We start from the raw sequence: 21,471 nt of genomic DNA, 5'->3' as shown, positions 1-21,471 counted from the left end.
AACTATATCATATAGCTGCCATAGACCCGATCGGTAAATGTAGAAAAAATGTAAAGCTGGGAATGTAAAACTGTAACTGTCAAACTGTAAACATAATAAGTATAGGTAAAATGTAATGAAACTCTGTTTTGTGTGTGTCTTCAGCATTAGAATTTATAATATAAATATCAAAACCAATCTGCAAGGGTATACAAACTTCTGCGTGCCGAAGTTAGCTTCCTTTCTTGTTACAGATAATCGTGCTCCCTTGATTGCGCTTCGATTCGAATACAATAATATACATTTTAGACTTAAGGGTCCATTCTGGTTAGTTGAACAAAAAAATCGATTTTTTTGTTTTCATTTTTCGATAGCTTTAAGTGTGTAGAACATCATACTAAAAGGGCAAACCGAAATACGTAAAAGTTTAAAAGTTATGAGCCTCCGAACCGGCCGACTCAAAGCAGCTACAGAGCAAACATAAAACTTTAAACGTGATTTCTGGAAAACTACATTTTTCGAGCTGGCGACCATCATATCTCAGTCAATTTTTAACGAATCTTAATAATTTTTTTGTAAAATACGCGTAATTGAATTGTCCATGAAATAGGCTACAATTACATAAATAGCTTATACATTGGGAATTTAATCAACAAAAAAGTGAAGAAAATTTTCACAAAATCGTAAAAAAAATTTTGAAGCGCCGCCATTTTGTTATTTTTTATTGAATTTTGATAAAAGTACCCTATTCCATAACCACATTCATACTAAACAATAACTTTTTTGAATTTTTTGTTTCTGTCGATTTTTGAGCATTGGCCTACGTCGTCCTGTGTCCTGCTTCAGGACATGCTCTAAAAATTTTGAAATTTTTGCTAAATCATCTTTAAACTGTGATAAATATATGTGACAAGTTTGAAATTTCGATGTCTTTTCCTTTGTCCACAAAAAATTTCTGAAAATTGCCTATTTTTTGGCCCAACTAACCAGAATGGACCCTTAAGGCCCGCGAGCAGTAGATATATGTCCTACAAAAACATAATCAGATATTTTGTGCACTCAAATCCTCTCTCAATGACTGTAGTTTCCAGTAAAACCCGTCTACAATGAAACGACCTTCCAAACCAGCAACGAAAAAAAACACAAGGTTAGGTTTATCCGGACAACCCTCGTAGGTCCACGCATAGACCAATATGGCCCCTAGCTATCCGGGAAAATTCCTGGACGGACCTAGAGACTATTTATGCGGGTTTCGAGATCCTTGAATATCAAGGGGTTTTTTGCAAAGGCAAGGAGTTCGCCTGGCTTCCTCCTGGAGGCATCTTCTAGCGATGCCGGAACTGGAGAGCCTAGGTATGTCATTCCTGCCCTCGTTAGGGCCGGACATTTGCAAATGAGATGCTTCAAGGTTTCGGTTGCCTCGGATTCATCACATTTCCGGCATTTGGCGTTGTCGGTAATAACCAGCTTGACTGAATGTGGAGCAGAAAGGCAGTGACCTGTTAAAATACCCATTAACATTATGCAATCCTTCCGCGAAAGATGCAGCACTTAGTGAGTGAGTTTCTCGTTGCGCTCTTTGCACATGATTTTTGATATTCTGCAGGGTGCGGAATTACTCCTCGATCTGCTTTTTGCGCTTGCGTCGGTCCGTCTCTCTAGATCGCTTTGGAGCGTTCTTAGGGAGACAGGAATGCTTTCTGCTCTTTCACTCGCCAGTCCGACGCCTTCCTTTGCAAGTTCGTCCGCGCTCTCGTTACGGTCTATGCCTTGATGGCTGGGAACCCAGTAGATCCTCACTGACTTAGTCGTGCTCGGGCTATCTGGTGACTCCCTTGCCAAAACATATTTTGAACTGATCGCTGATGATTGCATGGATCTTATCGCCCCTTGACTTTCTACGAACAAATTGACCGTCTCATGTGGACGGTTTATGCTCTGCGAAAGCTCTGTTGCTTTCCTGATGGCAAATACTTTCGCCTGGAATATACTGCAGTGGCTTGGAGGCTATACGGCAGAATCATTTCAGAGTCTGAACAGTATATGCCCGCTCCTACTACTCCATCCATCTTGGAGCCGATGGTGTATATATTGAGGTATTGAGCATGGTCCTGGTCTGACTTCCATCAATACTGTTGTGGAACGTTCTGGGTATCATGTAGTCAGATGTACTGCTCATGTCTCAACCAATTGAACTGTGCCCGAATCTTATAGCGACCAGTTTCCTGATGCAACCAGACGTTGTGCCGCCTTTTCTGCTGTCAGTTGCGCTTGGATATCTAGGGGATATATACCGATTATGGTTGACCTCAGCGCCCTTAAAATGCAGAGCAGTGCCTGCCGCTGGGTTCTCTCCTTAAGCTTATTATACGTTTTCTTCTCCATTACTTGCCACCAGACTAAGACTCCATACAGCAGAGTTGGACGCACCACCGATATGTAGACCCAATGCATTAGAGCGGGTGAGAGGCCCCATGTGCTGCTAAGCATCTTTTTGGATGCATGTAGCGCTATGGTGGCCTTCTTCACACTCTCTACTACATTGGCCTTCCACGTCAGCTTGCTGTCAAGTACAATGCCGAGGTATTTGACTTGTGTTTTCGGGGTCAGCCTGGTTTTGTTATTTTCGGGGGATCCATTGCGGCACCTTGTATCTCTCCGCCCACTCACATATCACCCTGAGCGTTGTTTCCATGACCGAGCTGAGGGTCGATGGACAGACTTCCGTGATAATTATGCTTATGTCATCCGCATAAGCTGTTATGTTTGGTGCTTTCCTCTCGAATCTCGTGATTAGGTCGTCTACCACCAGATTCCATAGGAGGGGTGATAGGACCCCTCCTTGCGGCGTGCATCTGTGCGCTCCTTTCACCATGGAAGCGGTGCCCCAATCTGATTGTACCCGCCGGCAACTCAGAAGATTTCTTATCCATAAGTTGATAGCGGGGTGCGTGTTGGTCGCTTCTAGGCGATCCATTATAGCGTCCGTGCTAACGTTGTCGAGCTGGCGTCTACCAGGCTCATGTGTTCTTATGGTGGGACCGTCCTGTCGTGTACCATGCAGCAGGAAGCTACATCACAGTCAGGTCATCAGAGCTTTAATGAGACATAAGGTTAGCGTGTAGACCCTTCCGTACAAGTACGGCGGTTCTATTCCTGCTTACCGTTGGTAGATGGAGCAAATTAGTTTGCGGACTTCAGTCCAGCGATGGCATTGCCTGAGGCGATCCATGGCTCCTGGACCAAAGCTATGTCGGCGGATTCTTGCTCCATGGCTATGAGGAGTTCCGATGACGCGACCTTGCTCTTATGGAGGTTGAGCTGCAGCACTCTCAGTGTCATGGGTACTGGGCTCACGTCCATACGACGGGTTGACTACTACGGTCAGGTCCCCGTCCCCTCCTTCGTCGGACTCATCCGGCGTCATTCCCTGGGCGGCATCCACAATGGTTTCCAGACCTAGGTCCTTCTCCACAACGCTTACCTTCAGGGTGTGAGCGCTTTTTGGCGCCATCTTCCCGTATCTGGGATAAAGGATGTCCTCTGCCTCCTTGTTTATCTGAAGGCACTTTGCCTCCCTTCTTGGTATATCCGGATTCTGACGCTGCAGCAGCTTCAGCGCTCGGTCCGCTTGTATTGCGATGGGGAAGAGTACCGTAGCCTTTGGAATAGATGGACTTAGCTCCCGGTCCACCACCTCCACCACTGCGCTTCAAATTGGCAGACCGCTTGCGTCAGCCACTTTCTCATCGGGTCATCCATGCACTTCAGGATTTTGACCCCATTTAGCCACCCAGCACCATCGATGTTGGGCATGGGAGCTTCGGGATCATCCTCCATCCGTGCGTACAATGACTCCACGAGCCGCGCATGCACCTTCCACCGCGCACCATTTATCTTGCCGGCTTCATCGCTTCTGTCAATGAGTGCCACGATCTCTCCGGTGCGTCTATACAGGCACTCTCGGTTGAGCGTTGCCTTTTGTAGGCAAGCGTCTCCCCCACCTTATTGGCGAATCCGCCCGTCGATCTTATGTGGGGTAGTTTGGCAAAGTGAAGCCTCCCCTAAGAGTGGAGAAGGCTTTCTTCCTTCTCTTAACTTCCCCGTCGTTTTTTCGGCAGTAGCATTGCAACTGACATGTCCTGCTCCCGTCACATCAGAGGTGTAACTGCTGGCGATACGCAGAGAGGATTGCTAGTCTTTAGAGTTGTTATGAAACAACAAATTATGAGTTCACCAGGACAACATGTTGTTGAAATCAGCTTGCAAAAGCTTAGGAGAGTCAGGATTCGCAAGAGGCAAACACAGTTTAACGTCATCAGCCTACATCATGACGTAAGAATGTAGAATAACTTGGGGCGGGTCATTTTTAAAAATGCCAAATAGAAGAGGTGCGAGATGGCTCCCTTACGCAACACCTGAAGTTACGTAAACTAGGTCTGAGAATGAACCATTGGAAGCAACTCTCTGAGTATGGTCAGATAAATTTGTTGTAATCCAGTTAGTCAGCAAAAGACGGAAACCCACTAGTGAAAGTTTTTTCAGCAAAAGTTCGTGATTTACTGAGTTAAACGCTTTGCTAAAATCTGTAACAATAAAGCCAGTCTGGATACTGTATTTAAAAGTATTTCCTATGACAGCACACAACTCAAGAAGTTTTGTTGACGTAGATCTTTGTTGATGCGAGGAGGACATACATAAGTGAGCTACTTTGGTGCTGTAGTTGAGCGTAATCAGTAGTTCAAAAAGCTTGTGAATCGCGCTAAGTTTAGCAATACCTATAAAATTCTCGATATCCGACTTTCTACCCATTTTATAAAGGGGAATTATAAAAGAAACCTTCCAACTATCGGGAAAGAACGACAAATTAAGGGACACCTGAAATAGATTTGACAAAGGACTACATAACGCATTGGCACAATATATCAATTCACAACTAGGCACAAGATCGGGACCAGAAAAGCAGGATGACTTGATCGATTTTAAGTTCCGAAGAACATCGTCCTCGCCGATTGTGGGCATAAAAATGTAGTTGGAGTGCGGAAGAGAGTCCTTATACAAAGACGTTGTATCAAAAGTAGTAGAAGAATATTTAGACTGTAAAAATCATGCGAATAAGTTCGCGATTAAAGCTCAGAGGAAGCAGACTCAGTTTTAAGATGAAGACGGGAAGGGAAAAGTTGCGGATTTGTCTGAAACTCACTTTTGCATCGATTTAAGGATCCATTCTGGTTGGTTGTGTCAAAAAAAATAGACAATCTTCAGGAATTTGTTTTGGACAAACAAAATAACATGGGCACTTCAAACTTTTAACGAATATTTCTAATAATTTCAAGGTGATTTTGTACAAATTTCGAAAATTTTGAAGCATATCCTGAAGCAGGACACAGGGGCGACGTAAGCTAACGCACGAAAAAGGAACCAATGTGGCGACTCTTCTAAAGGTCGTAAAAATAGTCTGAAACAAAACCATCAAAAATGTTCTTGTTTAGTATGAATTTGGTTATGGAATTTGGTCATGGAAATTTAATAAAAAATACGAATAAGGCGGCGCTTTCGCCACTTTCGTTTTTCCGAAAGTTTTCTTCACTATTTGTTGACCAAAAATCTAATGTATAGCTATCTACGTAATTGTAGCTTATTCCATGGACAACTTAATTACGCGTATTAAAAAAAAAAACATTAAGATTCTTTAAAAATTTACTGAGATTTGACGGTCGCCAGCTCGAAAAATTTAGTTTTCCAGAAATCGCGCTTAAAGTTTTATGTACGCTCTCTACTTGCTTGAGTCTGCCGACTCGGAGGCTTATAACTTTTAAACTATTACGTATTACGATTTGCTCTTTTAATATGATATTCTAGACACTTGTAGCTATTAAAAAATGCAACAACAAAATTTAGATTTTTTTGAGACAAGAAATCGGAGCGAGCTGCTAAATATCTAGCACGGTCGGCTTGTAGTCCGGTTCGGCTGAATTTTTTAAAGAGTTTGGACTTCAAATTTTTTAGATACGAAAAACCACGGGAAAACCAGGGGAGCTTATGTGAAATAACAGGAGAGGGAAATAATGGGACGAACAAATTGTAACAATAATAATATCATATAAAATGTCATAGAAACGTTCAACCAAGTTAGAGGGCTCGTCAGTATTGTTCAAAAAGGTGCAGTCGATTGTGGAGAAGTGTGTGTTCATGTTAGTGAAATTGGTTTTGCGAAAGCAGAAAAAAACACTATTAACGTGTAGTTTGTTAAGTTTCCCTAGTAAACTACGAACGTTCTGATAGGGGATGAAAAACGAATCAATTAGTTTTTTAAAGGCAAAATTAAGTGTCTAAAGCGCTCGAGCACGAGGATTATTATTGTTAATGAATTCATGAGCTATGACATGTTCAGGCCATCAAGAACCCTGTCTAAGAGACCGTCAGAAAGTGCATTTTTTATTATACCCTTTGCAGGGTTTTATAATTTCAGTCAGAAGTTTGCCACTCAGTGAAGGAGACATTTCCATCCCTATATGGTATATATATTCTTGATCAGCATCAACAGCCCTGTTGATCTAGCCATGTCCGTCTGTCCGTCCGTCCGTCTGTCCGTTTCTACGCAAACTAGTCCCTCAGTTTTAAAACTATCTGAATGAAACTTTGCATATGGTCTTCTATATATTCTCACTGCTATATGTGTCTGAACGGGCCGGATCGGACGACTATATCATATAGCTGCCATACAAATGTTCGATAAATTTTTAGAAAAAAAATTATAACTTGGCTGTTTTTCAATATCTTTGCGTCATTTTTGATTATATTATTTCAGAATTTTGGTAAGAATTTTATGAAAATCGGACGACTATATCTTATAGCTGCCATAGGAACGATCGGGATATTAATAGGAAAAAATTTTAACTTCGGTGCTTTTCAACGTATTTTCATCTACTCTGAGATATGCGTTTTTTTATTATTTTAGAATTTTGGTATAAATTTCATAAAAATCGGACAACTATATCATATAGCTGCCATAGGAGCGATCGGTAGATGTAGAGAAAATGTAAAGCTGTGAATGTAAAACTGTAACTGTCAAACTGTAAACATAATAAGTATAGGTAAAATGTAATGAAACTCTGTTTTGTGTGTTTTCAACATTTAAATTTATAATATAAATATATATCAAAACCAATCTGCAAGGGTATAAAAACTTCGGTGTGCCGAAGTTAGCTTCCTTTCTTGTTTTTTTTATACCCTTGCAGGGTATTATAATTTCAGTCAGAAGTTTGCAACGCAGTGAAGGAGACCTTTCCGACCCTATAAAGTATATATATTCTTGATCAGCATTAACAGCCGAGTCGATCTAGCCATGTCCGTCTGCCCGTCCGTCTGTCCGTTTCTACGCAAACTAGTCCCTCAGTTTTAAAGCTATCTGAATGAAACTTTGCATATAGTCTTCTATATACTCTCACTGCTATATATGTCGGAACGGGCCGGATCGTACGACTATATCATATAGCTGCAATACAAATGTTCGATAAATTTTTATAAAAAAAATTATATCTGGGCTGTTAATCAATATTTTTAATTCAATATCAATATTTTTGCATCATTTTTGATATATAGCCATTTTATATTATTCCAGAATTTTGGTAAAAATTGTATGAAAATCGGACGACTATATCATATAGCTGCCATAGGAACGATCGGGAAATTAATAGGAAACAAGAAAGGAAGCTAACTTCGGCACGCCGAAGTTTGTATACCCTTGCAGATTGGTTTTGAGGTTTATATTATAGATTTAAATGCTGAAAACACTCACAAAACAGAGTTTCATTACATGTTACCTATACTTATTATGTTTACAGTTTGACAGTTACAGTTTTACATTCCCAGTTTTACATTTTCTCTACATCTACCGATCGGTTTATATGGCAGCTATATGATATAGTTGTCCGATTTTTATGAAATTTATACCATAATTCTAGAATAATAATAAAAGCTTATATCTCAGAGTAGATAAACATACGTTGAAAAACAACGAAACTATAATTTTTTTTCCTATTTATTTCTCGACCGTTCCTATGGCAGCTATATCATATAGTCGTCCGATTTTCATAAAATTTTTACCTAAATTCTGAAATAATATAAAATAGCCATATCAAATGGTGCAAAAATGTTGAAAAACAGCAAAGTTATAATTTTTTTTCTACAAATATATCGAACATTTGTATGGCAGCTATATGATATAGTCGTCCGATCCGGCCCGTTCCGACATATATAGCAGTGAGAGCATATAGATGACTATATGCAAAGTTTCATTCAGATAGCTTTAAAACTGAGGGACTAGTTTGCGTAGAAACAGACAGACAGACAGACGGACAGACGGACAGACAGACAGACGGACAGACGGACATGGCTAGATCGACTCGGCTGTTGATGCTGATCAAGAATATATATACTTTATAGGGTCGGAAAAATATAAAATTGAAAAATATAATTTTTCTTATATAATATATATAAAAATGAATTTTTAAAAACAAAAGTTTATATTTTTTTCGTTATTTTTGTTTATTTGATCACATAAAACTATTTTGAACACTGAATTTTTTTTTTTTTTAATTGGATAAGAGTTAAGGGGGGACATCTGAGTAACTGAGTAACCAATCGAAAAATTTTAAAGTAGGTTTTATAATGTTAGATGTGAACTACAAAATAATTTTTTTTTTTAATTATTCGAAAACAAAATGGCGGCTGTGCAGCATTTTTTTGTAGGCTCTATTTCTTTTAAAAGGGGTCCATGGCCGGAAACCTAACGTCCGTAATTTTTAAGCTAGAACAACAAATTAAATTTTGTTAGTTTCTGTATCTCAAACGCTATCGACACACGTAGGATTTTTTCGATATTTTGATTTTTAGTAAACTTTCATGAAAAAAAAACGTCACAAAATTGTTGTCAAAAAAAAAGTAAGCAAAAAAAAAAAAAAATCCTACGTGTGTCGATAGCCATAGGTATTCTGGATATACTGTCAAAATTTCAGATCGATCGGTTAAGATTTGTTCGAGTTATGTTTTCGGCCAATTCAAAAAAAGTGATTTTGAGAAAAACGCGTTTAAAGTTTTAAAATCGTATATGATTACATGTGAGGCATCGCCGCAAAATGGAAAATTTCGACACTTAGACACATTTGCCGGACTCTATCTTTTGGTATGTTATTTTTAAGACCCTAAAGAATTTTTTAAGCAAAAAAAAAATTTTTCGATTTTTAAAAAAAGTTACTCAGATGTCCCCCCTTAATGAATAAACTTGTCATTAAAAAAATCATGACCATTGGTTATGTAGTTTTAGTGTAATATGTATAACCTGAAAGCCGACTAATTTACTGTGAAAAATCCGTGGATTTTATTTGATTAAAGATTCGGACTCCTTGGGAAATTACACAGGTACACAGCCAAAAATTTCCACGAACCATTTCAAGTTTTCCATGATATTTGGGTGCTCCTGAGTAAAAGTCCCATACAAAATTATATTCCATCACCTACAGGTTCCGCGGTATACCTAAGAATACAAAAAACCGATGTTTGCCGACATTTTGAATTACGTGGCCTATATAATTGGACTTACCTTTATTATTTTCGGTAGGACCTACTCTCAATACATCACGGCACTACTAAAAAATAGTCCTAATCGTGGACCCGTGCCCATGTCTTTGGAATTCGACGCCAAAGTTGAAACTCCCAAAATTTTCAACATTTCTGTGATGAAAAAACAATTCTGAGAATTAAATCTTATATGGAACTAATTTTAAATATTCATTGAATCTATTGTTCATTGTATTCTTTAATTTCGGTTTAAAGCGTTTTCATGAGGACATTTTATTGGATTTATTAAACGAATAAAACCGCTTTTTTGGTTTGATTATCTACTACTATTTTCTGTCAAAATTCAAATAAGTCAAGGCAACCTATAAAATAGTAGTAGATTTGTTTCTTTTTATATATAATATAAATTTTAGATTTTTTACTCGCATTCTATAGGTTGCCTTGACTTATTTAAATTTTCGGTGCAGCCAGGGTGGGCGATATTGTCGCAGAGCCAACAATAAACAGTGGCCTGCCGCTGGGTAATTTTGCGGCCGTTTGGCCAATCAGTGGCACAACAAGTAGACATGATTAGTTTGGTAAAAATTTATAACTCGTAAAAAGCGTACGAATTTAAGAATAAAGAAAGGTATTGAAAATCGGTTAACTAGTTTAGGAGTTCATTGCGGACAAATATCGTGACACGTGATTTATATACATATATTCGATTTAGAAATGATCACTCACTATTATTATGCATAGAAAAAACCTTAAAAAATTTTATAATAAGTTTTAATTGTTAATATTTATTTAGTTCGTTAAGATTTGCTATGTAAATTTATAGTGTCAAAACTTGTCAAAAAGAAACAAATTTTTAAAATTCATAATTTCTTTTTTATATACAGGCTTGTTACTTAAAAGCAATTGAGACATGTCCTGGATTCGCAGTCGCTTGGAGTAACTTAGGGTGTGTCTTTAACGCTCAGGGAGAGATTTGGTTAGCAATACATCACTTTGAAAAAGCTGTAACCCTTGATCCGAACTTTTTAGACGCTTACATAAATTTAGGAAATGTTCTTAAGGAGGCCAGAATATTTGACAGGTTAGTGCGTTTATAAAAACCCATATTGTTGTTAATTAATAAATAAAGATTAAAGAAAAGATTGTTTTTGTTGTGTACACCTGATGCTTTATTAAAAAAAACTTATTGTTTTCTTTAACAAGTAGTTTAAGCGTTTTACAATTTACTTATTCAAAAATGTTTCGAAATTATAGCAATTTGAGCGGTTGCGCATAAGCCATTTCACGTAATGATTCTTCATTTTTACCTTCTTTCTAAAACTACAATGAAGCTTATTACAATTTTTTAATACATATAGGTCTATCCCATCCAAACAATGGAAAATCAGTATACAATTGTCAGATAGTAAAAAGCATCGAACCGTGTTCCATTTCTGTTATGTGCCATGTTATTTTTGTTCATCATCATAATGCCCATATGATACACTAATGCAGTTTTCATTAATTAGCTACTTCATTAGAACCTTGAAAGAGACCACTATATGTGTAATTTTGTGTAATTTGGCTTGAATTTTGCTTGGATTATTTTGGTAATACGACTGCGGTCACACCGACCGTAAAAGGTAAACAAAAAAAACGGCCGCCATTCGCGGCGTATTATTATGAATTTCTGAATTCCTCGTCGAAGTATTCTTGCATAAATAAATGCAGAATCCTTTAAATTTATGTTTTTAACCTATGATGCTTAAAATTTTTTTAATTATTACCAAAAAAAAATTTTAAATTAAATTTACAGCGCAAGAACCTTGCCACCGCAAAACATATTATTTTTCCTAATTTTCTAATATTTTTTCAGTTAAAAAAACCAGCGAAATTATATAAAAATAAATATCTCATTGTGAGACCATACTGTCAATGAGCTGGCTAATACATTTTTCAATTACAATTTTCTTCATTAAACCCGTATTTTGTTATCGAGTATCTAGTATATAATATGTAGATCTATCGATTATCGCTCCAATGAAGTAGCTAATGCATTATTCTAATGCATTAGAGCGCCATATAGTCTTGCTCGCACTTGTGTAAAACGCTATAGCGCTGTCAAATCTTTAATGAAGTCTCTAATTAATGCGGCTGTGTCATATCAGCATAACCAACATTTTATAGCCATTAAGTTGGTTGATCAACGTTAATATAATTTTTAATTTGTTTTGTAGCATCGACCTGTTTTTTGTAAGCAATCGTAATTGCAGACTTGAGGTCATAGCCGGCTTCGATTTTATAAAAATCAAAGGCTCGAATTTAGCTAAAAGCTAAGATTGAAGGTAAAGTACCAAGAAAATCAGCAATAGTTAGCAAGTGGTCTGATGAGTTGGGTAGCGCCAACGAAACGATCGTCACCACAGCTGGTACTTGTCTATTGACAAGTTCTTTTTGTTGTTTTTAGCTAAAGTCGAGCCTTTGATTTTTATAAAATCGAAGCCGGCTATGACCTCAAGTCTGCAATTACGAATGCTTATAATTTTTAATGTTAAGCCAAAAACAATAAAATAAAAAAATGTTGTGCATACTTGTACTTTTAAACAACTTGTTGTTTAAAAAGAAAAGTGGGTGAAATGGCGAAACAAGTTAATTTAAAACTTGAAGCTGACTGACCATGAGAAAACAGGCCTTACGATTTATTGATTGTCAATGCAAAAGCCAACCGATCGTGTAAGTGAGCCCGCTAATATTCAAGTGAAAGATTATTTGCAATTATTGCAATTCGTGGGAAAGGGACTTTCTCTCCTTTGAATTTGTCTTTGCTGATCGCTGCTTTAATTACATTGTTTAATCGTCTTTTCACTTTTATAGCGCCGTTTGTGTGTTTTTTTTTGCTCGCCAAATTTTTATACCCTTGCAGGGTATTAGAATTTCAGTCAGAAGTTTGCCATTCAGTGACAGAGACATTTCCGACCCTATAAAGTATATATATTCTTGATCAGCATTAACAGCCGAGTCGATCTAGCCATGTCCGTCTGTCCGTCCGGCTGTCCGTCCGTCCGTCCGTTTCTACGAAAACTAGTCCCTCAGTTTTAAAGCTATCTGAATGAAACTTTGCATATAGTCTTTTATATACTCTCATATATATAGCAGATATATGTCGAAACAGGCCGGATCGGACGACTACATCATATAGTTGCCATACAAATGTTTGATAATTTAAAAAAAAATAAAAAATTATAACTTGGCTGTTTTTCAACATTTTTGCACCATTTTTGAGATATGGTCAATTTATATTATTTCAGATTTTCGGTTTTAATTTTATGAAAATCGGACCTGTTGTAAACGCCAAAATGAATCCGGTATAATATGATCTTTATTATTTTAACACACTTTCGACTTCTCTCAATTAACGCACGCCACCGAATGACGCGGCGTCGTTTCTTTTCCCCTACTTATACCTTTCGATGCGTAAGCGAGATAGGTATACATACATATTTATCCCTTAATGCTAGTGTGCAAGATGACAGTCTTCTACTTAATTCTAACGGGGCTTTTATCTTGTATGCCTCTTCAATACAATGGGCTTTATCCTGATTCTATGCTAATGCAAAGTACAGTGGGCCTTATGTGTATCTAGCCTACCACAACTCGGCCGTCCTGACTAGCTGATCCCCTGATCATGGTTTATATTACTTATTTGTATATTTACAATGAATTAAAATTTTTCTTATATTTATACATATTTACATATTATTGCAGTTTGTCGTAATTATTATTGCTTAATCGTGCTTTTTCTTTTTGCCTACCCAATGCTTAATATTTTGAATGCTCCAGACACCTTGGTAAGGGTTACGAGATACCTGAAAACCTTCTACGTCCTTTAACAAAAACCGGTCGTTTCTTAATACTTTTAAAATTACATATGGACCCTTATGTTTTGGAATCAACTTTCTAGAGACACCTGCTGTGCAATCGAAATTTTTCACCATTACATAATCTTTTTTTTTTTGTATTCAGATGGTTTTCTTGCGGTCTTATCATAATGCTTTTTGTTATACGCTTGACCTTTTCCTTGATTTGTTTATGCTTCGGTTCTAATCTTCTTCAAGTCCCTTTCTTCTGGAGTATTATCTAATTCTTCTAGTTTTTCTTTTAACCAAAAAGCACTTTGCTTGGGGTTTGCTTGATACTACGGTGTTGCGTATTATTTAACACGTGTTCAACCTTATCTATTACTGTGTCCCAATATATACCTTTCTCTGGTTCTATTAGCTTCGCTTCATTGGACCTAAACTTCTATTGACTCTTTCCACCTGTCCGTTAGCATGAGGTGATCCAGTTGCAATCTTCATATGCTTTATATCAAACTCTGATACAAAATCATCGAACTCTTTGAATGTAAAACAACTTCCCCTGTCTGAGATGATGCATTTAGGCTTGCTATATGCTCTAAAATAGTCCTTCAGGGCGGTGATGACTTCCCTTGTATTAGTAGTTTTTGTGGCATATAGACGTACAAACTTTGTAAAACCGTCGATCACGACAAAAATATGTTTTTTCGATCTACCTGAGTCGACTGGACCATAATGATCGATGTGTATTAGTTCGAACGGTTTGCTACCTTTCGGAATGCAATGCAGAAATCCTTCCTTGCCTGTTTTAGGGGAGAACGCAACGCATTTTAAACAATTTTCTATATGGCTTAGGCATTTTTCCTTGGCACTGGGAAACCAATAAGATTTCAAAATACTATCCAACATTTTGTCTCTACCTACATTTCCGATCTCATTGTGATATTTATATAGAACATGCTCTTCCATGTCCGTAGGAACATAAAATAATAGTCTGCCATCGTTGCATTTTCTATAAATAATTCCGTTTCTCATTTCAAATAACTTATGTTCGTCTTTTTCTAACCGTTTTTTAATTTCTTGAACTTTTGGATCTTTGGCCTGGCAGATTACTAAATTATCTTCAAACGTATTCGATTCTACAATCAGAATATTTGTGCATCTACTAAGAGCATCAACATGCTGCTTTTTTTTTCCTGCTCTATGTATGAGCTCATAGTCGTAGTTTTGGAGCTCTAGCGCCCATCTAGCTATTCGCGGATTAAGTTCAATCTTATTCAGGGTTAAAGTAAGCGAATTGCAGTCAGTAATAATTTTAAAGCGTTTTCCATATAAATATATTCTAAATCTTCGCAGTGCGTGAATAATCGCCATTGTCTCCAGTTCGAAACTGTGATATTTTGCCTCAGCGACAGTTGTGCGCTTCGAAAAGTAAAATATGTGATGTAATTTTCTGTCTTCTTTCCTTTGACATAGCACAGCACCAAAACCAAGAGCGCTTGCATCACAGTGCAGCTCTACTTCGTCTTTGTAATTGTAAGTGGCTAAAACCGGTGCCTGCACTAGCTTTTCCTTAAGAGTTGAGAAACAGTTCATTTCTTTCTCTCCAAACTTAAATTTTTCATCTTTCTCAAAAGATCGTGTAATGATTTCGCCAATGTTGAAAAATGTTGTTCAGTTTTCTAAAGTCTATGCATAATCTTATGTCTCCTGTTTTCTTTTTGACTAAAACTATGGGTGAAGATAATTCGGATTCGCTGGGTTGTATAATTCCGTCTTTTAAATATTCGTCTAATAATTTTTCTAATTTCTCTTTTTCCGAATAAGCTAGTCGCCTTGGGGCGCAGCTAAATGGTTTTGAAGTTTTCAAATTCAGTTTTATTTCACATTTGACGAAAGGTTCTGCAGGCTTTTCTACACTTAAGTAATTGCATTTAATAATCTCTTCTAATCGGCAGTTTAAGCCGCGGTCGTTATTTGTGCCGCATATATAACTCATTTGCTCATCTCTCATATAATCAATACTAAAGATTTCTTTACCAGCTTCTTCATAACTAGGGGCAGGATTTATGCTCGCCACGAGAAAGCAAAAAAAATATATTTAAATAAAATTTACTTAAATTTTTATAATCAAAGTTTGGAGTTTCATTTCTCCCAGTGTAGGCGAAAACTCAGCCGTTCTCCGCAAGACGATGCCGGAAATTTCCCCCTCACCGCAAACGCATGGCCATCACACAGCGCTAAATATCCGGAGAAATATTTAATTTAATTTGCCGGAATACATTTTCCGCGAAGATAAGGTCCACCCTTTTGCCGGGCTTTGACTTTGTAATAAAGTATTTCCTTTTTAAATTCCCAACTGATTTTTCTACGAGGAGAAACGGCGAGGAGCGAAATATTTTTAATTTATCAATTTCAGTGAAGTTTTAGCAAAAGTTTGGGTCCACCCCTTTTTTCCCTATGCATGTCTCGTTTGGCAAAAAGCTTGGCGTAGGTCAGGGAAAATGATATAGAGACGGCGAGGGGAGTTTTATTTTATATATATATGTCCAAGTTTTATTTGATTATTTTCAGGTTTTTTCCATCTTTATTTAATAATTTTAACTTTCGTTTGTATTTAAATAAATTTTAGTTTTTCGTTTGTATTTAAATAGATTCTAATTCTCATTATTTATTTGAACAAGTTTTCTTTGCAAAATTTTCCTTTTGGCTTTCGTTTGGTTTTATTTAATAAAGTTTGCAGGGATTTTTAAGGGTTAGATTTTTGGGGCATTATTTCTAGCCTACTCTAGCGAAAACCGCATCTTGGCCGCCGAGAAATTTCTATTTACACATGTACCCGCTGGCCAAAATGCGATCCTCCCTATACACTCACCCGTCTCCGGTTTTCCCGCACACACACACGTGCCTGTGGCTGCTGCTTCCGCCACGTCCTCGCCTCCGCTTCCAAAAGAATTTGCCTCCTTGGCCGTCGAGAAAACTTCTCCGCACTCCACTGGCTGCCTCACGATCACTGGGCACTTCGAGCACCACCTCCTGGTTGGTCTCGGGTAGAAAAGAAATTGTCACTGTCAATATACACTTTTTCGGCACTCGTCTGGTCGCAGAAAAAAAACTCCGTCGCGTGAAAACACTCCCGTTTGGCTCCGTTGAAAAAACTACGTCGACCGCTCGCACGTCTGTCCGTTTTCGTCGCCTCCGCAAAAGTAAATCCAGCCACGCGGCTTTGCCAAATTTTCGGCCGCGCTGGTAATTTTCCATTGCTCTTGCATTTCGGTGCATCAGCTTCCCTCTCGCTCTCTCCCGTTGGCGCGTGCCAATTTTCGGGGGTTGCTTTGCGCTCGATCGTATGCTCGCTCTCCGTTGCTCTCATACGGCGCTAACTCCGTGGCCACTTGTTCGTGGTGAATAACCCTCTCTGCTCTCCGAGTGTAGGTGTGTGTGTGTGTGTGTGTGCGGGATCTAGAGATGTGAGAACGGGGAACCAAAGATAACTACAAACTCTTGTCTATGTTTAACTTTTGTACAGCTAATAAATGACTGTATTATGAATTGGCGGATTAAATATACATGGCTTATTTTATACAGAAATGGGAAAAATGATTATATATACAAAGCTTATATTTACTAAGTGAGAAGTGCTTAAAGTATTCTACAAAATTATTTACAAAATCTTAGTTTACAAAGCGAGAGTAATTTGGGCGTTTGCCGGTTTGTTTTGATTTTGCTGCTAGCTGCGGCGGCTCTCCATGAGCGTTGACGGCAGTTGTTATTGCCGTTGGCTATAGCTCTCCATGAGCGTTGGCGGCTGTTGTTATTGCCGTCGGCTGCTGTTGTTGTCGCTGCCGGCTCCTGACCGCCGTTGTTGTTGGCTTTGAGAGCTGCTGCTGCGCGCTGCCGCTGTCGCTGTTGATGACGTAGCTGCGGTTGTTGTTGCTGGCTACGGGCGCGAGCTATTGTGTTCGCTGGTCGCGCTGGCCGTTGCTATTGCCGCTGCTGTTGGCCGTTGTTCTGGCCGTTGTTCTGGCCGGCGTTAATGACGTCACTGTTGATGACGTGACGGCCGTCGTTGTTGTTGACTGTGAGAGCGAGCTGTTGTTGTGGCCGCTGCTCGGGCCGGTGTTGAGGCCGCTGGCCGCTGTTGCTGACGTCGCTGTTGCTGACGTCGCTGTTGCTGACGTCGCTGTTGATGACGTGGCCGTTGTTCTGGCCGGTGTTGTTGACGTCGTTGCCGGCGCGGATGGCCGGTGTTAAGGCTGTTGTTGTTGCCGTCGTTGCTGGCACGGTCGGCCGGTGTTAGGGCTGTTGTTGGTGCCGCCGCCAGTATTGGTGGGGAGTCAGACGACTCCTCACATCCCCCCCTTACTTCGGGGTGCGCTGCGAGATGGTGATCCTGTTCGCCTTGCTGAAGTGGACCCTGAACTCCTCTGGGCCCGCGTAGAACAGGAATTTCCTGTTTACTCGCCTGTTCGCGGCCTCCTGCGGTTGGACTCGCTCGACCACAGAGCGTGGGATCCGTCCTCCCGCGATCCGGATACGCCAGTGTGCAGGCGGCAGGACCCAGTCCTGATCGGCAGTGGGATACTCCTCCTTCTCCTCGGCTGCGGGGGTGGCAGGCGGACCCTTGATCGGCACCGGTGTAGGGCGGTTGCCCTGCTCAGCTCGCGCGAGGCGGGCCTTGGCGAGGCAGTCCTTGTCGTACTGCACCATCCAGGGATCGGGGGGCAGCTCGCTCGCGCTGCGTTTGGGCTTCGGCTTCGGCTTCAGGCCGCATATCACCCCGGACGCGGAGAATATGGTGCGTCGGGCAACGTCGGCCGCGTCGAAGTCCGACATGCTGCTGGCCCGCCGGTGTCTCACGCGGATGGGGACCACGTCGTCGTCCTCTGGGCTGCCGTCGTCGTCGGCTGCGCCCCCGTTGCTGTCCTTGCTGCTAGGGCCTGTGGCGACTACGTCGTTGCTGTCGCTGCTCCCGTTCGGTCGACCGTGGCGGCACTCCTCGGGTGTCGGCGACCTCGGGGTCCCCACGGCCGACGCGAACACCACCCGGCGACGTGCGACTGGCACCCGGTTGGGCACCGCCGCGGCTGCGCCGGCGTGGCTAACTGCTCGATGAAGATCGGGCAGCGGTCTACGGTCCGCTAGGATCTCGTCGGCGTGCTCCAGCGCCTCGCTGAAGGCCTCCCAATCGATGTCCTCGGGCAGGACTCCCGCCTGGGGTCCGGTCTTCCCGGGGCTCGGCTCTCCCTCGGCTGGATATCCCAGCACCACGTCATCCGTGCGGGAGACTTCCACGGTGGCCGCGGCTGATATTGCCGCGCGCCACAAACGGCTCGGATTGTACGACGCCATTGTCTCTGTAGAGGGAGAAAAACAAAGGTTTATTAGCTCGTGGTTGTGATGATTACTAACTAAGGTTTTAAGGAAAGTTAGTAATAAGGGCAAAAGGTTCGCTGCGATGGCACTGGGAGCGTTGAGTTTCCACTAGGGAAAGTGGGACGTTGGGAAGGCGCACCCTCCAGCAAGTGGCCCCACTGACTCAATTGTTGGCTCCTGTATCAGTGTTCCTAGGTGGCTCTTGCCTCGGCCAGATTCTGTGTTTCTGGCTCGTTGACTGCTTCCTTCAAGTCTCCAAGGGCTGCTGTTCGACGTTGCCGGCTGTGAAGATGCTGCAAGCGCACTATGGTGGGAGAGAAAAATTTGATTACTTTGTAAGGGCCTTCATATTTGGGAGCGAGCTTGGCGGCAAAGTTATCCGCCGCCTTAGACAAATGATGCTGCTTTACAAAGACCAGTGATCCTATGGTTGGCCTCCATGATCGTCGTCTGAGATCATAATGCAGGAAGCGGGCTCCCTTTTCGGTTTGAGGCACTCCTTGGCGAAGTGCCCTTTAGAGTTGCAGTTGGCGCAATGCAAGTCCTTATTGGATGCAACTCTTCCAGCTAGCTGCTTTGTCGAACTGCCTCCTGTTTTGCGCTCTGGTAAACGGATTCCCGCGAAGGCCCGCAGAATCTGCATCGGCTCGGAAAAGCACTGTATGCGTGCCTGGTTACGCAGCGCTGGTGCTGGAATGCCTTTTATGATGTTCTCCAGGAGCTCCTCCAAATCGATGTTGATGTCGTTAGCTAGCATAACTTTGTCCTCGAAATAAGCAGCAAACTTCTCTTCTGGGCGCCATTGACGTCTTTGGAATGCGCTACTCAGCTCTCCTTTGGACATTTTTACGCCGAATGTTACGATTAACTGCTCGCAAAGGTGATCGGCTGACTCCAGAATGCGCGTGGCGTTTGCGTGCAGCCAGCGTTTTGCGTTTCCCTTCAGCTTGGCAATCAGAAGCATATGCATGCAGCCGTCGTCCAAATTATACACCTTGCCAATGTTCTGAAGCTGTGTGACCCAATTGCGCGCACACACGCTGCCGTCGTATTCCATTGTGAGACTCTAATAGTTTGTTTACATTTGTGTTCATACGTTAATCATCACTGCTAGCGAACTGTTTTCCAACACGGGTATTGTCCGGACCGATGTTATCGGCGGTGATGGTCACTTTGGTGCTGTTAATTTTAACAGCGTCGCTGTTAGCGCCAATGTTAGCATTGCTAGAATTTTCCATGGTATTTGCGATGACGTCATGGATTTGATGAACATGAACGGATTTGTTCTTGCTTGCGTCGTCGATCTCTGTGTGAATCCTCTGCAAAACGACCATGCTTACGTCTATTTCATCACGAATCTTCTGTAGGGTGGCTTTTTCGGCATCCACTAGCGATAGTTGCTCAAACTCAAAATTTTCCGAAATTTGCGACGCCATTGACTGCGCGTCGCCTGAGATTTCTTGCAGGCCTCCACCGCGTGGTTCCTGCAGTACCAGCAAAGATGCAGCTCCATCCGTCTCGACTACTGGTTCTGCTGTTGGTTGGATGAATGGTGGCTGATCGTCCTGGCTGCTCGATGTTTTGGCTGGCGGGTCGCCACGTGTCTCCGGAGAAATAGCTTGCAGACGCGCTATTAACACCGCTTTAGTGCCGGAAGTCGGGCGTCCGAGGGCTCCCAACCAGTTTTTAAGTTGGAGCACCGAGAACTGCTTTAATTCCATGTCAGGCATAAAGAGTTATGACCACTTCTGATGTTGTAAACGATAAAATTAATCCGGTATAATATGATCTTTATTATTTTAACACACTTTTGACTTCTCTCAATTAACGCACGCCACCGAATGACGCGGCGTCGTTTCTTTTCCTCTACTTATACCTTTCGATGCGTAAGCGAGATAGGTATACATACATATTTATCCCTTAATGCTAGTGTGCGAGATGACAGTCTTCTACTTAATTCTAACGGGGCTTTTATCTTGTATGCCTCTTCAATACAATGGGCTTTATCCTGATTCTATGCTAATACAAAGTACAGTGGGCCTTATGTGTATCTAGCCTACCACACACTATATCTTAAAGCTGCCATAGGAACGATCGGGAAATTAATCGAAAAAAAACTATAACTTCGTTGTTTTTCAACTTATTTTCATCTATCTGAGCTTCTGGTATTATTTCAGAATTTTGGTATAAATTTCTTATAGCTGCCATAGGAACGATAGGGAAAGTAATAGAAAAAATTATAACTTCATTGTTTTTCAACGTATTTTCATCTACTTTGAGACATGAGCTTTTGGTAATATTTCAGAATTTTGGTAACCATACTATGAAAATCGGACAACTATATCATATGGCTGCCATAGAAGCGATCTGTAGATGTAGAGAAAGTGGTAAAGCTGGGAATGTAAAGCTGTAACTGTCAAACTGTAAACATAATAAGTATAGGTAAAATGTTATGAAACTCTGTTTAGTGTCTGTTTTCAGCATTTTAATTTATAATATAAATGTCAAAACCAATCTGCAAGGGTAATCAAACTTCAAGCGAAAGACCGTATCGCGAATGTAAATTCCGGTAAAAATTACATTACTCTTGCCATGCCTGCAATGAGGTTGCCTGCCGTCATGCGCCAGAGCAGAAGCAGATTTAATGAGCTTATGGCCAATTTTCGCAAATCGAAGAAATATTCTTAGCGCTGGACAC

The 21,471-nt window shown here is 40.7% G+C and overlaps 1 protein-coding gene across 3 annotated transcripts in view; it reads left to right on the top strand.

Moving 5' to 3' along the window:
• Positions 1-21,471, top strand: part of sxc (O-linked N-acetylglucosamine (GlcNAc) transferase sxc) — a 154,636-nt gene that overhangs the window by 81,403 nt on the left and 51,762 nt on the right. For 2 of the 3 annotated variants that reach the window (XM_041776559.2, XM_041776558.2), the window contains one exon: positions 10,446-10,642. The exons of the other annotated variant lie outside the window; for it this stretch is intronic. In XM_041776559.2, coding sequence (XP_041632493.1) covers positions 10,446-10,642 — 197 coding nt within the window. The remainder of the gene's footprint in view (positions 1-10,445; positions 10,643-21,471) is intronic. 3 annotated transcript variants of the gene reach the window in all.

Source organism: Drosophila kikkawai, chromosome 2R, assembly GCF_030179895.1.
Source record: "Drosophila kikkawai strain 14028-0561.14 chromosome 2R, DkikHiC1v2, whole genome shotgun sequence".
In the NCBI taxonomy this organism is placed as follows: Eukaryota; Metazoa; Arthropoda; class Insecta; order Diptera; family Drosophilidae; genus Drosophila; species Drosophila kikkawai.
Note: the sequence above shows the minus strand (reverse complement) of the source record. Positions and strands in the feature narration are given on the sequence as shown.